At 39.8% G+C, this 15724-nt stretch overlaps 1 protein-coding gene across 5 annotated transcripts in view; it reads right to left on the bottom strand.

Annotated features, from left to right (window-relative positions):
• The window catches only part of Arhgef28 (Rho guanine nucleotide exchange factor 28), a 274202-nt gene that overhangs the window by 32061 nt on the left and 226417 nt on the right, over nt 1-15724 (bottom strand). For 2 of the 5 annotated variants that reach the window (XM_070031344.1, XM_070031347.1), the window contains 5 exons: nt 12651-12763; nt 9826-9864; nt 9680-9727; nt 3862-4347; nt 2267-2567 (listed from right to left, as the gene is read on the bottom strand). In XM_070031344.1, coding sequence (XP_069887445.1) covers nt 2267-2567; nt 3862-4347; nt 9680-9727; nt 9826-9864; nt 12651-12763 — 987 coding nt within the window. The remainder of the gene's footprint in view (nt 1-2266; nt 2568-3861; nt 4348-9679; nt 9728-9825; nt 9865-12650; nt 12764-15724) is intronic. The other 3 variants (XM_070031345.1, XM_070031348.1, XM_070031346.1) reach the window with 2 other exon arrangements.

The raw sequence follows: 15724 nt of genomic DNA, 5'->3' as shown, positions 1-15724 counted from the left end.
CTGTAGCTTGGTGCAGAACACAGAGCCTAGATAAGACCCCCACCAACAGCAGATGATAAGAACAGAAAGCTCCACAATTGTTTAAACATTTTTATCTTCCCTGACCACCTCTGAAGAAAATGCATGACATTTTCATTCTACTTCCCTATCACTGGCTATACTCTCCTACATTCTTTTCTCTCCTCTAGAAATTTCTTACCATGCTTAAGTAAACAAACATAAATAGGATTTCTACCTACTTGCAAACCTCCAGTGTTTAACAGAGCACACAGCATTTCTCATCTAATCCCTACTTATCCACACCAGAATGTTTCAGAGAGATTTAGGCCAAAGTCAATTTTCCTTGCCTAGGTCAATGTCCTGAGTGGCCTTGGCCTACAGGACACAGAATTTCTTAAGCACAAGTCCATTTTCTTTGCATTTCTCTTGGCTCCACCCAACTCTTTACATGTGGATACAATGATTTTATATATAATCACTGTTTATTTCCTTAGCACATTTTTTTTATCTACTTACTGCATGTAAGCTGCCAAATGTTTAAAAGCTTTCTGCTTTGAAGCACAAGGCAATAGGAAAAGATGGCAGATACACAAAAAAGAAAAGAGACATACTTCATTTAAACAAAGGCCCAATGTGGTTTAACTCAAACTGAGTTTTTGAATTATACCAAAGCCAGAATGCAAAACCACACTGACAAAAACCCAGAAAGCACTGCAAATAGCAAGTTCATGAATCAACAGAGCAAAGCAACATGTGCCCAGAAAAAGCATTTTGAAATGGGCTCTCTGCATCATTAAATTGAAAGATAATATTTTCAAAGAGGAGTATTTTCTAAATCTTACCTAATCTTTTACTTTTTAATTTATACTTAATTTGTGGGAGGGGTGTGTGCATACTAGGACTGGGACTAAGGGCCTGGGTACTGTCCCTTCTTTTTATTGATGCTCAAGGCTGGCATCCTAACAATTGAGTCACAGATCCACTTTCAGCTTTTTGGTGATTAATTGGAGATAGAAGTCTCACTAACGTTTCTGGTGGGGCTGGCTTTGAACTCTGACCCCCAGATTTCAGCTTCTTTGGTAACCAGGATTACAGACCTGATCTTCTGGTGCCCAACTCACCTTTTATTTCTTTTAAATCCAAATATTGTTATTGCACTTTTCCTTTTTATCTAAACAACATTTGAAATTACTTTTAACAACTATCCCATTCTTTTTAGATGCCAAAAGTTATACCAATGACTAGTGGTATAAAGAATTAGCCACTAGCGATAGTCAACATCTTCAATAAATCAAATTAAAAGCTGTGTCAGACTATTATACACCCTAATTGGAAGAAGCCAAATACCTTCAAAACTTTGTATTGTGGAAAAATTATCCTCCCAACTGACAAACTAAGAATAAATCTGAAGCACCGACATAAATCTGTGTCCAGTTCTAAAGATCTTTATACTACTGCTTGTTTTATGTTTCTGAAACATATTACTGTCAGTGATTTACTTCACGTCCATGTGGCCAGCCATTTGTTTATTCTATTGCATACCATCTGTTCTTCAGTAGAGAGGTTTCAAGTTCTTCTCATTCCCTACCTTATGTCCCATAGAAAACAATTTATAATGGACATAGATTTAAATCATTTGGATTCATGTGGAGCTGGAAACCTGAGCTTCCCTTCCTTTATATTTGACAAATGCTTTAATGGGATTAGCAAGTCGTGTTATTACGAGGTACTTATAGAGAAACAACACCTTTTCTCTCTCTCACTCTTTTTTTTTCAATGACAAATGATGTTAACTGTTTCATTTTCAGGGTGTTTAATAGCCATACAGAAGATTTCACTAACATTAGAGGAACTTGCCATGATAGATGATAAGGTCTGACCACAAATCCTGTCCATACCTTTTCTTTCAAAGAGCCAATGATGAAATGGATCAGGCTATAGGGAGAGCTCACAGTGAGGAAATAAATACCAAGCTGTTTCACTTTTAAGAGGACATCATGTAGTTCACAGGTCTGAAAACCCTGGTGGTTCTTTAAAGTGCAATGGTCACAATCCCTAAGTCTTATAACCATAGCTTAATTAGAAGTGAAGTGAGTCCCTGACCATCCCCAAAGAGAAGTTTTTGCCGTAGCCCTGGTTCATCTTCCTGGGGACTAATTTACTCTCATTCTAGGGCACAGTTTGACTCATTCTACCAAAGAGCCCATCACTCAGAGAAACAACTTCTTGTTTGAGCCATACTGAGGATGGGTGAAGCGTTCATTACCATTGTTATAGGAATCCTTGTTGCTTTCTTGGGGAGGAAGTATCTGGTGACAGGGTCCAGCGGCTGTCCACAATATATGGTTGACATCTGAAAGCTGAGAAACGTCTGTCTTCAGGTCTACTTGATTGTCACTAGTCCTTACCAAATCAGAATGAAGTTTACTGAAGGGGTGAGTGGCATCCTCATGGACACCCGATGGATTCGGTTTATTCAAACTGTTAAGTGACACTTGCACTAAAGCTTCATTGATGAAGAATGAACTTTCATGACACAAACTCTCAGATCGATTAAGTTCCACTACCTGTGTAGAGAAATACAGAGAAAGATTGGGCAGATGCAGTCATAACGTTCAATGTGCACATGTAGAAATGGAACCAGGTAAATTGAGGGGATGGGTGGGGCTGGGAGAGATGGGGGAGAATGACACAAGGACTGACATTGATCACACTGCATTATACACAAAACCTGACACACTGAATGAAACCCCTCTGTACAACTTAAAAGACAATTAAAATTGAAAAAAGTAGGAAAAAGGACAATATTTTCTCCTACTACCTTAACAAATTTCAAATGTATTTCTCCCACAGGCCTGAAAACCCCTGACCTCATAATAAAGATTTTAGTAATAATGAGGCCAAGTGGAATTTTACCACCTACTCTCTCTTTCCACCCCCTTTTAACACAAATTAGAACCCCAAAATTCAATTCCCCACATACCTTTAAGAAAAAAAAGCAATGGTGTTGTATGCTATTAAAGTGTTTCTGCTTTGTTTTAATCAAAACAAGCAGTATTTCCACTTTTGTTAAATAAAAAAGTTGAAAATATATCCACATGTACATGAGAAGTTTGCAGTAAATGTAACTTAGAGAACTTAAAAGAAAAATCAGATGCAACATAGCTTTCCTTGTAAGCTTATTAACTTTTACACTCTCAATAAAGAGTACACATGTGATGCACACCATGCAGAAAAATGGAGACAAATGGAATTGCCAAGCATAGCTAGAGGACACAGAGGAAACTAGAATGTTCTGAAAGATTCTGGATTAATTACACGTCATTAATTAATAAAAGTCATGTTAACTAAGTGAAATGAATTTGAAATTTACAATTGCCTTCACAAAGAATAACCTCAGCAGGATAATTTTATATTTGCTCAATTTGGTACTTAACACATTAATAGTTCATTGATCTCCCAAAAGGTACCTGTATCCTAGAATACAATAGGATGTTCTTATTCCATCATGTAAGTATAGACTGTGTATCAAGATGCATTGTTTGCATCTCCACTTGCCACTTTTTGCTGCTTAATTGGAAATTTACCTGTCCAGACTGACTTCAACCCTCAGCTCTCAGCCTCCTAAATAGCTAGGACTGATTACAGGCATAAGCCATAGAGCCCTGCAACATGTCTGTCCCTATTTTAGATCAAAATGCAGACGCATCTCCTCGAGAGCTCCTTTGCCACCTACAAACTGAGACACTCCTCATGCCCCCGCACACTAGCATCCGAAACAGATATCTGGCTCCATGCGGGTGCCTGGCTTGGCTTAGTTTGGCTTGGTGGGACAGCAAGCCCTACTGCAGAGAACCCTACCTCCTTGCTTCCCAGAGGGAAGGCCGCTGGAAGGCTTCTCTGCCGGCTGTGCTTGCAGTGGCCCAGCAGGCCATGCTGGATGCGCATCCGCTCCCGCTCCCGCTCCACCAGCCGCTGGCCCTGGCGCAGCTGCTCCAGGCTCTGCTGGTACTCCTGCAGCTGATGGTCCAGCTCTCCGCGGCTCCTCTGCAGCAGCTCCTCCTGGGACTGGCATTCCCGTTCCCGCTCCTGCAGCCAGCTCTCCTTGGCCTCCTGCTCCCGCTGCTGCTGGTCACAGGTGCGGTGCCAGCGCCGCTGCTCCTGCTGGAACTGCCCTTGCAGGGTGTAGAAGTTGGCCAGCTCTTCGCGCTGCTTCTCCAGGTTGCGAGATTTCTCCTGGTCCTGCAGGGAACCACCTCGGAACAGGTGGCCAGGGGCCAGGCTCTCCTGCTCCCGCAGAACCAACTTGTGGATCTCGATGTGGCTGTCCTGGATGGTCAAGGCAGCCTGGGAGGGGTAAGGAGGGAGAGGGATGAAGAGGGCAAGTGAGTAAATCCAGGCTTGTGCTATGATCTGGATCTGAACCCCACCACCCACCACCGAGGCCATGGGTTATGTCTTGGTTTATGTAGAATCTTACTGGGGAGGATGAGACCTAGAACAGGAACGTGATGTCTTGTAAATTGATGCACTAAGTTCTTACCTAGAAGACATATTTTAACACTATGCACCAACCACCAGCCAATCTCAAATTTAGTGTGCACAGAAAGCTTAGCAGGTAGGGCCTAGTGGATGCTCACTGGGGTCATGCCCTTGAAGGTGACCCCTTTCCTCTTTTTCTCTTCTTCTTTCTCCCTCTTCCTGTCTCCCTCTCCAGGTCTCCCTCTCTCTCCTTCCTCTCCCCCGCACCACCCCACCCCTTTCCCTCTCCCCCTCTCCACCCACCCTCTACTCTGTCCTGGGGCTTTAACTCAGAAACTAGATACTTTCCCCCAGCTTCTTTATGCTCAAGGCTAGCATTCTACCACTTGAGCGACAGCATCATTTCCAGCTTTTTCTAAGTAGTTGATTGGAGCTAAGAGTCTCATGAGCTTCCCTGAGTAGCTAGGATTACAGGCATGAGCCACCAATGCCCAGCTCCTCTTTCTTTTTATCTCAGCACCATGTGGTACATAGTTCTGCCCTTCCCCCACTTCCTCAAATGAAGTTCTGCCTTGCCCCAGGCCCACAGCCAGGGATCAAGTGAGCATGGCCTGAAACCTCTGAAATCAAGACCCAAGCGAACTTTTCCCTGCTTCAAACTGTCTCGGGTGATCTGTCACTGAGAAGGGAAGTTGGAACTGCCCTTGAAGAATGCTCTACTGAACTGGGTTTCCCTCCATATTCTGCCCCTTTTTCAAATCTTTGGATTCACAACTTTTGATATTTCAAAAAGAATTGTCTATACTTCCCAGTGTTGTAATACAGAAGTCTAGACAGAAAGAAGGAATGAAGCACAGAATCATCCTTGGTTCCAGCCCTCTGCCTGGGGACCCAAGTCTCTGGATATCCGAGTCCTTTATTTTAAATATTTGCATGCCCTCTCATATACTATAATTATTTGTAGATGACTCAGAATACCTAATACAATATGTATACATCACTTCATTTACCTAGACTCATTGGAATACTTAGGAATGAGTAAGCTAGAAGTAAACTCAAGTTTTGCTTTTTTAGAACTTTCTGGAATCCCCTTAGTCATATTTTCTACCCAAGGCTGGTAGAATATGAGGATGCATCACTATAAAGAACGAATTGTAATCTCCCCTCTCCCTTTTCTTAAAAACATGATTGGTCAATAGTTGTCGGATAGTATTAAAATATGTCTTCTGAGTAAGAATTTAGTACATCTATTTACAGAGTCTTGAATTCTGGGCCTAGGTGCAGTCATTTAGCTTTTTCACTTAAGGCTGATACTCTACCACTTGAACCACACCTCCACTTGCCACTTTTTTGCTGCTTAATTGGAAATTTATCTGTGCAGGCTGGTTTCAACCCACAATCCTCAGCTCTCAGCTTCCTAAATAGCTAGGACTGATTATAGGCATAAACCATAGAGCCCCGCAACATATCTGTCCCTATTTTAGATGAAAGTGTAGATGCATCTAGATCTCATTCTCTTTCTGAGGTCTCTCAGTCAGTAATTCTAGGTAATTTAAGATTCTATATAAACTTGGTAGTATCCTTTATTTGAATCCCAAATGAGAAATTACTTGGACCTATACATGTTGCTTTCATAAGGACATAAAAATAAGTCAGCTGGAGACTTTTGGTAACTAAATTTTTATAACATAATGCCAGAGAATATCAGTTAATACCATATTTTTTTGTAGATCTGTAAGTGGGTAAAGCTCCTCTCTTTACTGTTAATGTCTTTTGTGTTATAGCAGGAAGGTCATGCATCAAAAGTAAGCTGAAATTCATTTGTTTAATAGATTGCTAGCAAGAGACTGGAATGATTAAGGGAAAATAGATACTCTAAATCCCAGAGGACATTACCAAACAGATTAAAAAAACATTTTGAGTTACAGTATCTGCTTATTAAAAGTTTGGCAATATCACAGGAAATAACTGCCAAAATTTGGAAAGATGCCACTACAACCCACCCCCCAAAAAATCTCTGTGAATGCTCTTGAAAGCTTTTAATTTTAAAAGTCCCTATTTAAAGTACAAAGAAATACAGAAGGGATAAATTGAAAATGGATGCATACTGGGTATGTGTGTATGTTTTGACTCAGTATAAGAAATCATTCCTCTCCTAGGGATAAATTCACATTTTTCCTTCCTATGAAGTTTTTCAACTGTCCATGTAACAAATGTTGGGCGGACAGGGATTAGTTGTTAAACCATCAGTTTCCTTTTTTTTTTTTTTTTTTGGTTCTGGTCTTGGGGTCTGAACTCTGGGCCTGGGCACTGTCCCTCAGCTCTTCAGCTCAAGGCTAGTGCTCTACCACTTGAGCCACAACACCACTTCTGGCTTTTCTGCTTATGTGGTGCTGAGGAATCGAACCCAGGGCCTCATGCTTGCAAGGCAAGCGCTCTACCACTGAGCCACCTTCCCAGCCCCAGTTTCCTATATTTTTGAAAGTTAAAGAACTAAGATATAGTTTATATTCATAGTTGCTTTGGAATAAGACTCAAAATGTATTTATTGAGGCCTTTTGAAATAAAAACTACATCTAAAAGTTTGAAAATTAATTTTAAAGATCCAAACTCATTTAAATATTTAGTTAATGGCTTTTAGGAGTTGTTAATATAATAAAAATGATATTTACTGAGAATAGGTACTAATTACTGTGCTCTTGACATATAAAATAATCACCACATACTAGCTAATGAAGCACTCAGGAATCTGCTGGCCTGGCAGAAAGAATTACAGACTGCACACTTAATCCCAAGGACATCAGTGTTGTAAAACAAATAAAAATCCAATATTTAACATGCTAAAACTGCTATGGCCAATAACTTTCCTGTAATGATTACAATTAAAATAACTCAATGTGGCTATGAATAATTCACTATGTCTACCTAATATTTAAGATATGACCATTCTCTTCCCTACCACAGAAGTGGAAACTGAAGATTAGATTTTCATTTCCACACTTATTTACATTTAAACTTAGTATAGAGAACTATACATTTTTATATTCAAATCATACCCCTTCTCAGTTGATATCTAAAATAAAGTTTATTTGTTTTACAGGATAAACTAATCTCTAAGAGCATCCATCTCAGATCAGCATGTGTGGTATAATAAGGAGGGTATTCACACCTAACTATGACCAAGATGGAGTGTTTATTATCACCACTATTAATCAGCACAATTTCAGTTGTTCTAGCCAAAGCAATAAGCCAAGAAAATGGAATTGTTACATTAGTACCATTATTTTCAATTAAAAAAATTCTACCTGGAAAGATCCCAAGTAATCAATGAAGAGATTATTAAAATAAAAGAAAAAGTTTACAGAGTTGGACAGTCAGCAACAGCCACTGAGGAGACATTTTTATGTACATTTAGTACCTAGACATGAAAAGTTGTCAAGCAGCTGGTGACTGGCCCAGATTTGTAGATGACAAAACTGATTGTGGCAAAAGTGCCAATATGGTTCCCCATGGTTTTGGTAGGAGACAAGAATCTTGATGGAGAAACCCAAAAGCATTTGTAAGAGAAAAATGGTAAGAAGAGACTAGCATGGCCATATATTTCACTATAAGCCAAAGTTCTAGCAGTAGGTGGTAGTAGTACAATGACAATGACAAGCTCTAGTTGCTCTGGAGCAATAGCTGGCACATAATCAGGAGAATACAAGAAAAAAGGTCTTGATACCTTTGAGGTATAAATAGGAAAACACTAAATACAACATGACTTTACCTTTTCTGGTGAAAACTTTACACTCAATTCCTTTTTCACATTCAAAAGGTATAAAATATGAGATATAAATGAATAGTATATTCGTGAAGGAAAAACTTTAGTCTCACTAGTAATCAAGGAAGTACAAATTAAAATAATCAGATATCTTGATCCTTATTCAAATTGGAGATGAGTGAACTAGAAAGATGATTGAATTATCTTAGTGATGTTTATAAAAACCTAAAAAAGATCATTCTAGTAAGATATCCTAAGGAAATATCCAGATATGATCAAAATGTGTGCAAAATGTATGCTATTAACAATACAAAATGGTTAGTCACTGACGGCTCACACCTGTAATCCTAACTACTCAGGAAGCTGAGATCTGAAGGTCATGGTTCTAAGCCAGACAGGGCAGAAAAGTTCATGGGACTCTTTTCTCCAATAGACTACTCAGAAAAAGCCAGAAATGGCACTAGCCTTGAGCAGAAGAAGCTCAGAGGCAATGGCAAAGGCCCTGAGTTCAAGCAGGACCAGCATGCACACGCACCCACGCGCGCACACAATTGTACATAAATAAGGGATTGGGTAAATTCCATAGACTGGAATTAATTACATATTCAATAAAAATTAGGCTATACAATAATAGTTGTTTCCAAGTAATACAAAACAATCTAAAAACTGGAGTGATATACTCCAACATGGTAGTCGTAATTCTCAGGATAGATTCACAAGTCACTTTATACTTGTATTCCTAATTTTTTTCCAATATAAAAGTTGGCTTTTAGAACATCATTTTTTTAAATCAGCAAAAATTAAGCAGTTGTGTGCATTGAGCCTGCTCCTTATGTAGGACCCAAGAGGTCCCAAGGCCCCTAATCCTCAATGCAAGCACCATGTTTTCATCTGATTTTCCCTGAAAGATAATAAGTCACCCAACGGTCCATTTGCTTTTGTGAGCTCAGCCCTCAGCCCAGAGAAGATACTTGCTGAATTTTTAGGGAAGAACAAACCAACACATGGAAGAACATAGGAATTATTTAACAGCTCGTATGGCTTCATGTGGAAGTGCAAAAAAAAAAAAAGTCTAGGTGTGAATTTTAAGTTTCCATCAGAAAATCTGAAGTCATGCAACATTCACCTAAGAGTTTCATTGTAATCATCAAGCCAGAGCATAGTTAATCATCACAATTTCTTAAAGATATGAACTGTTTTATGGTTTCTGAGAAGAATGGCATAAAATTCAGTAGAAGTGTTGCCTCATGATTGCAAAACCAGGTGATGAAGTCCGAGTTCTCTGGCCAGCTGGGCGCCACTTGGTGGATTGGCATTCTCTAAAGGTCATTCAATACCTCTCATATGTCCTAATTTCTAAGGTCTGGGAATGTCAGAGAGAATTTCATTAAGAGATAACATTCACAAGGTCAAAGATTAGAGAAGGGTCATTACCTGAAGGCTGTATAAGAGACGAGTTAAATTCTGAATGGCTTGTATAATCTGAAAAATAAGAGTGTATGTGTCAAATTCTTGATAAAGCTTTCGTTAGCTACAAATTGAGAATGGATGCTGACACATTTAAAGCATGTACAGCTCACCTCTGACTGTGAAGACCCTGGGAAACTTCTCTCTTCCTCCTACAATGCATAAAAACGTAAGAAGATGAATACCACTCTACTTCTGAAAAGCTGTATTGCAGTTGCTCTAAAATGTGAGCCAGCCTCCTCCCAGAATGAAAATCTTTGCAGAAAATCTTCACAGGGGAAACCTACCCCTACCCCACCCCAGCCCGCATGCAAACATGGATGTAGGGCAATTTTTACCCAACCATCCCTTAAAACAATGAGGAACCACAGTGAGGAAGTCCTGCAAAAACAAAGGGGCAATGAAGACCATAGACTGAGCTCCCTTTGCTCAGGTTGCTCTCTTGCATGACCCCTTGCTTTCTGAAGGCCAGATTGGAACCTAGAGACTATCATAACAGTCCTCTAGATCCTGCTCTGTCAGTGTTTGAGATTCATTATGCCCAAATAGCCAGTGTCTGGGAAAAGAAACCAGACTCAGGAACAGCTCAAAGGAAAACACTTAGCTAGTTTCCTCCAGATCCCTCCTCAGTTAGAGTTCACCAGACCAGAGCAAAGGCCATGAATGAGGCCACAGGGGACCATCTCTCATTCTTTGTTTCGCTCACATCATAAGGGATACTAAGAGCTTCTAGGTTCCAGAATCGAGTTAAACATTTGTTTATAATCTGACTTCTCTCACTACAATGTAAACCAGTGAGCAGCAATTTATCTGTGCATTCAGTGTTATATCAAGACCTAAGAATGGTGCCTGGCATGTAATGGGCATACAACAAAAGAATGGCTAGACACTGAATTCAACTGTACTCTATTCAGTAAATAAGTACTATCTACTCCACTGTGTGTGCAGTGGAAGGTCATCAGATACCTGCCCTCCAAGAGCCTATAGTCTCCTTTTGTCTGCTTGAGCAGATGTAATTTTAAGCCCTGAAGAACACCAGCCACAGTAACTCTCAGGTAACTTTATACTTGTTGATAAATGGGTTAGTTCAGGCTGGCTTATGAGGAGTTAGCCAGATCTCCTCTTCACTCATATTGCCAATTAAATTTTTCATTATTGCCTGGAGCCAATGACTCAGGCCTATATTCCTCGCTACTCAGAAGGCTGAGATATAAGGATTGTGTTTTGAAGCCAGGCTAGTGAGGAAAGTCCATGAGTCTCTTTTCTTCAATTAAGCACCAAAAAAAAAAAAAAGCTAGAAGTGGAGTTGTGGCTCAAGTGGTAGGGTACTAGCCTTGAGCACAAAGGCAAAAGGACTGTGCCCACGCCCTGAGTTCAAGTCCCAGGATTGGCACCAAATTAATAATAACAATAATTCATTATCAAGCAGCTCCTGATAAGGAACAAAGGCTGTAAAAGGAAGTTAAGTTTCAATGAATTAGATCTGTGCCCAGCCCTAAGCAGGATTAAGAACTCTTGTTCCATTGAGTTCTAGAGTCCTTTCCTGGTCTGGCTCTGTCCGGGAAAAAATGGGTTCTTATCCATTGCTTATGCAATAAAGAAGACTACATGGTAGTAGACTTTCATATTCTGTAAAAATTAGACAATAGAAATAAGTTGGTATTGTGTTACATATATGTAGTTAGATCCAAGAACCACTAGGTTTGAAATGTTAGAAAAATTGCATACTTTTTAGTAGAGTTGGCCTGCCACCTGGTGGTTCTTGTGCATACTTGCATCTGGTGATTTAATTTCTGTTCTTTGGGTTAGAGGTTTTGTCTTTGTTTTTTAATTATTTAACTTGGTTTACTCTTACTTATTAGGGAAGATCATTATATACTTTTTAAAGTTTAGTTTCAAGTGATCTTTCCCTATATCTGTTCATTTAGTTTCCCCAAAATGCCATATGAAGGACTGAATTTTCTGTGTAGGTTCCAAAAGGGAACCTAGATTGTTAGTATCACTTCATCTGTGGCCTGAATCATAGTATGGGGGACATATGTTCCATTCAGGATTAAACTATCCCTGGCCAGCTCTCCTTCCCGCCTTCATCATACATCCACTCCCCCTCCTCCTCTCCCCTTTCTAATAACTTGAAAGCTACACACTTCAGCATATAAAATGGCTATCTTTGCTGAAAAGAATGAGAAGGAACATTTTAAGACAAATACATTAGAGTGCTTACAATCAGAATAAATAAAAGCTTATGTTCATATCATGTTCATTTGAGCCTGTAAAATTTTAAAATGAACATTAAACCACAGCTGTCTTATCTGCGAGTTTTTTTTAAAATGCAGACTTGGTTTCTCTACTATATGCAACACATATAAAAGATATTCTACATAGATGGCAAACCAAAAAAGCAATAGCATCAGAGCTGCCTAGCCATAAGCAAAACTTGTCCATATGAATTTAAAATCTACCAAAAAGTAGGCAGGATGAGGGTAGTGGCGGGAAGACAGTTGGAAGAGTGACTAGAAGGTCAAGGAAGACAAAAGCAGCAGGATAATCCCAGAGTAGACATTATTTCAGCTCCATTAGCACCATCTGGTTGCATAGGACCCCAAAGCTCAGAGCCAACTTCTCCAGCAGCCAGACACAGCAGGAGAAGCAAAGGTCTGTGCTGCAGAAGGTAAACCAGGAAGTCAGAGAGCGCACATACACATATACACGTGAGCGTTTTCAACCTTTTTTTTTTAATAACTTTTTAACACCCACAAGCATGACGTAGGAAGGACATTTAGAGAAGAAATAAATTAGGAAGTTTAAATATGAGTATTTAAATTAATCAATAACAGTTCAGAGAAGTATTCATTCCACTTGCTTCCTCATGGGGCAGGAATGTTTTATAATACAAAAAGCAACGGGTGCTGTTTACTAACAAATCTGTTGACAATACCTTCTCCCCTGCATCAGAGACGGCCAAGTCTGTTACCACACCCTGGATCCCGGGATCCAGATCCCAACAGCCTCTTTCTTCTGTCCCTCCTGTGACTAGTGCTGGATGCACACCATTGAGACAGAAACAAAAAGGACAGCATCAAACATCGGCCAGCCAACCCCATTGTTTTTACACAGCCGACGATCCACATTTAAAAGAAGAATCATCACACAATATACATTTCAAATGTTCCACGGGAGGCCCTAAAGTGAAGCCCCTGGTCCCTGCCCATATGGAGCTTACATGCTAATAAGATACACACCCACAAACAGCATCGAGAACCATTCATCTTGTTATTGTTACTTCTTTCTTGCACAGATGTGTCACTGTGTTGTTTCTGGTATGGAAAGGGTACAGGCTACCTCTCACTGTCCCTTAATAGGAAAACATCTCCTGGGGAAGGTTATATTTGAAACAGGTGTGGTTGAACCAAAAGCAAGGTCTCTTGGCAGACCCAGGCCTGTAAAAGGCTCCCTGGAGACCCATATAAGAGTGGCAGCCGATAAACAAGGTTTAGACAGAAGGTCCAAAGGCAAGTGGGGGAGGCATCTTGCGTGAAGGCTGCAAAGGGCTAATACTTTATGGCTCTAGAGTCACACAGACTGAGAATCTAGCCCAGTGTCTTGTACTTTCATTTCTCAGGCTTTAAATTCACAAACACTGTAAATACTGTATACTGAACCTATGAAAACACAAAAACTAGTCCAGCAACAACATATTTCTCTGCATATTAACTCTCTATTGGTAGGATTTTGCTTATTTCTTTACCCATGGGAACTCGGCTCAAATTTCAGTTATGCTTGCCTTGCACTAGAGTTTCCAAGCCCTTCCATACATTGGAACATCATCTAACCAGGACTCCAATTAAAAAGATTTTCAATCTGTGATATATTTTATAATTTTTTTTAAATTTGGCATCACCTTGAAACTTTATTTTTAACAGAGACAGCGCCTTTTCTCCTTAACTTTGTGTGTGTGTGTGTGTGTGTGTGCATGCGCGTGCACTTATGCGTACATGCATGTGTGGCTCTCACTTGACTTTTTTTTCCTAATCAAGGTTGGTGCTCTACCACTTAAGCCACGTCTCCACTTCTGGCTTTTTGTTGGGGATAGAAGTTTCAGAACTTTTCTGCACAGGCTGGCACTAAACTGTGATCCTCATATTTCCACTTCCTGAGTAGCTAGGATGACAAGTATGAGCCACCACCAGGAAGAAGCTGTTTAACTTAATCAACTCTTTGCTAGTTTCTATCTTTGAGGAACAAAAGTTATTGGGACTCCACAGGCGTTTTCTAACACAAGGAAGTTTTTGTTTGAATAGAAACTACTTGAAATGATATTGTGTCCAAGCAGGACAACATTTATTCCCTGACAGGAAAGGGATAATTTGTATTGATTTTTCTGTCACTGGAAGAATGGCTCCATGTTTGGGTCCTATTCTAACTCTTTAAAGAGAGATGTCAAAGGGATGTCCAAAGAATTAACCAGTCTCTTTCCCTCTCCACACTCCCTCAGAGAAAGCGAGTCCATTGAACATGGAGAGCAGCCCATGCTGAGCCAAATGAAGGCAGAAGACCTGGAGCCAATTCCTGCTCACCAGAATCAAGTTCCAGATGGCAGAACCATGAAGCAGTAGCTTACCCTTGGACACTTCATTAAGTGTACAAAGAACTAAAATCAGAGGGATTTGCTTGGTGTATTACCCTCAGACTGACATGAGCTGGCTTTAGAAGGACCCAGTCCTCAAAGTCAATCACAGAACTCACCCATTCATTATGGATCTTCATTTAGGACTAATCCTTTGTTCTTAACTTTGTAGAGAGTCAAAGTCTAATAACACCATGCTCTAATCCAGCACAGAACTGATAGATCCTGCCAGCTGATCATCAGACGGCCACTGGCATGCCTTTGGAACTCGACCAAGTCATGAGAGATAGGGACACAGGCCAGGGACTCTTCACTGGCTGGCCTGAAGGAAGAGAAGGACCAGCCACATGCTCTGAGCAGCTGCATAGCAGTGGAGCTTCCCCAGCTGTCTCTGGGGTAAGGCAGAAAGCAGCAGATCCCTACATGTATTTTTAGACAGAACTTCCTCAATGGCATAATGAGGTTCTTCTTTTAGAAGGAAATCACCCAGGGCAGTACAACTCCCCTGATGAATATGGGCTGTGTCAAAATGAAAAACATATGTGCATATGCCAAAAATAGAAGCCTGGGATTAGATAAAGCAGAGTTTGAGAGGGGAAGAATAATTATTGGTGCCTATAAAAAATGTATAGAATTAAAGTGAGACTGCTTCTTATGTATTTTACTTAACCAAGGGATATTGTCAAAGACATTCCAAAGCAATTTAAGCCTCCACAAGCTCTAGCTATTAAAGATATTCTAATCGTATTGTATATAATTTCTTTTGGAAGTAGTATCTTTCCACCTACACATGATGAAAAAATATACTTTCCTTATGCTCTTAGAAGCCTTTACATAATTTGACTTAAAATTATACCTACAACAGTATAATTAGGTTCTGAGACATTACCTAATTCTTTACATTCTACTTTTCTGTATTTAAAATACGACAGATGAATTTGGCTGCACACTTCTGTAATCCCAGTATTAGGGAGGCTAGAGTAGGAGGATCTGTGAGTTCAAGGTCAGACTACGGTATATAATAAGACCCTGTCTCAAAAAAAAAAAGAAAAGAAAAATAATTGGAATGGTGTTTTAATAAACAAATTCTGACCTGAATTATATAACGCAGATTAAGACTCTTTTGGAATGGAAAGACTTAGAAAAAATTACATTAAGTGAAGTAAGCCAGGCCCAAAGAAACATAGGTCCCACTGTTTCCCTTATTTGCAATAAGTAGTATAAGTCGAGGACAAGCAGAAAAGGTCAGAAGCTATGTACATATGACCATATAAGATGATGGTAAGTGAAATGAACCCCAAGATAGGGACATAAGTGGTCTTTTCTTTCTTGCTATTGTTTTTAACGTATCTAAAATGTACTATGTGATTTTTTGTTTCTCCTGT

This window comes from Dipodomys merriami, unplaced genomic scaffold (genome assembly GCF_024711535.1).
Source record: "Dipodomys merriami isolate MVZ:Mamm:240054 unplaced genomic scaffold, mDipMer1.0.p SCAF_20, whole genome shotgun sequence".
Taxonomy (NCBI): domain Eukaryota; kingdom Metazoa; phylum Chordata; class Mammalia; order Rodentia; family Heteromyidae; genus Dipodomys; species Dipodomys merriami.
The sequence above is the reverse complement of the archived record's forward strand: the minus strand, read 5'-3'. Positions and strand labels throughout refer to the sequence as shown.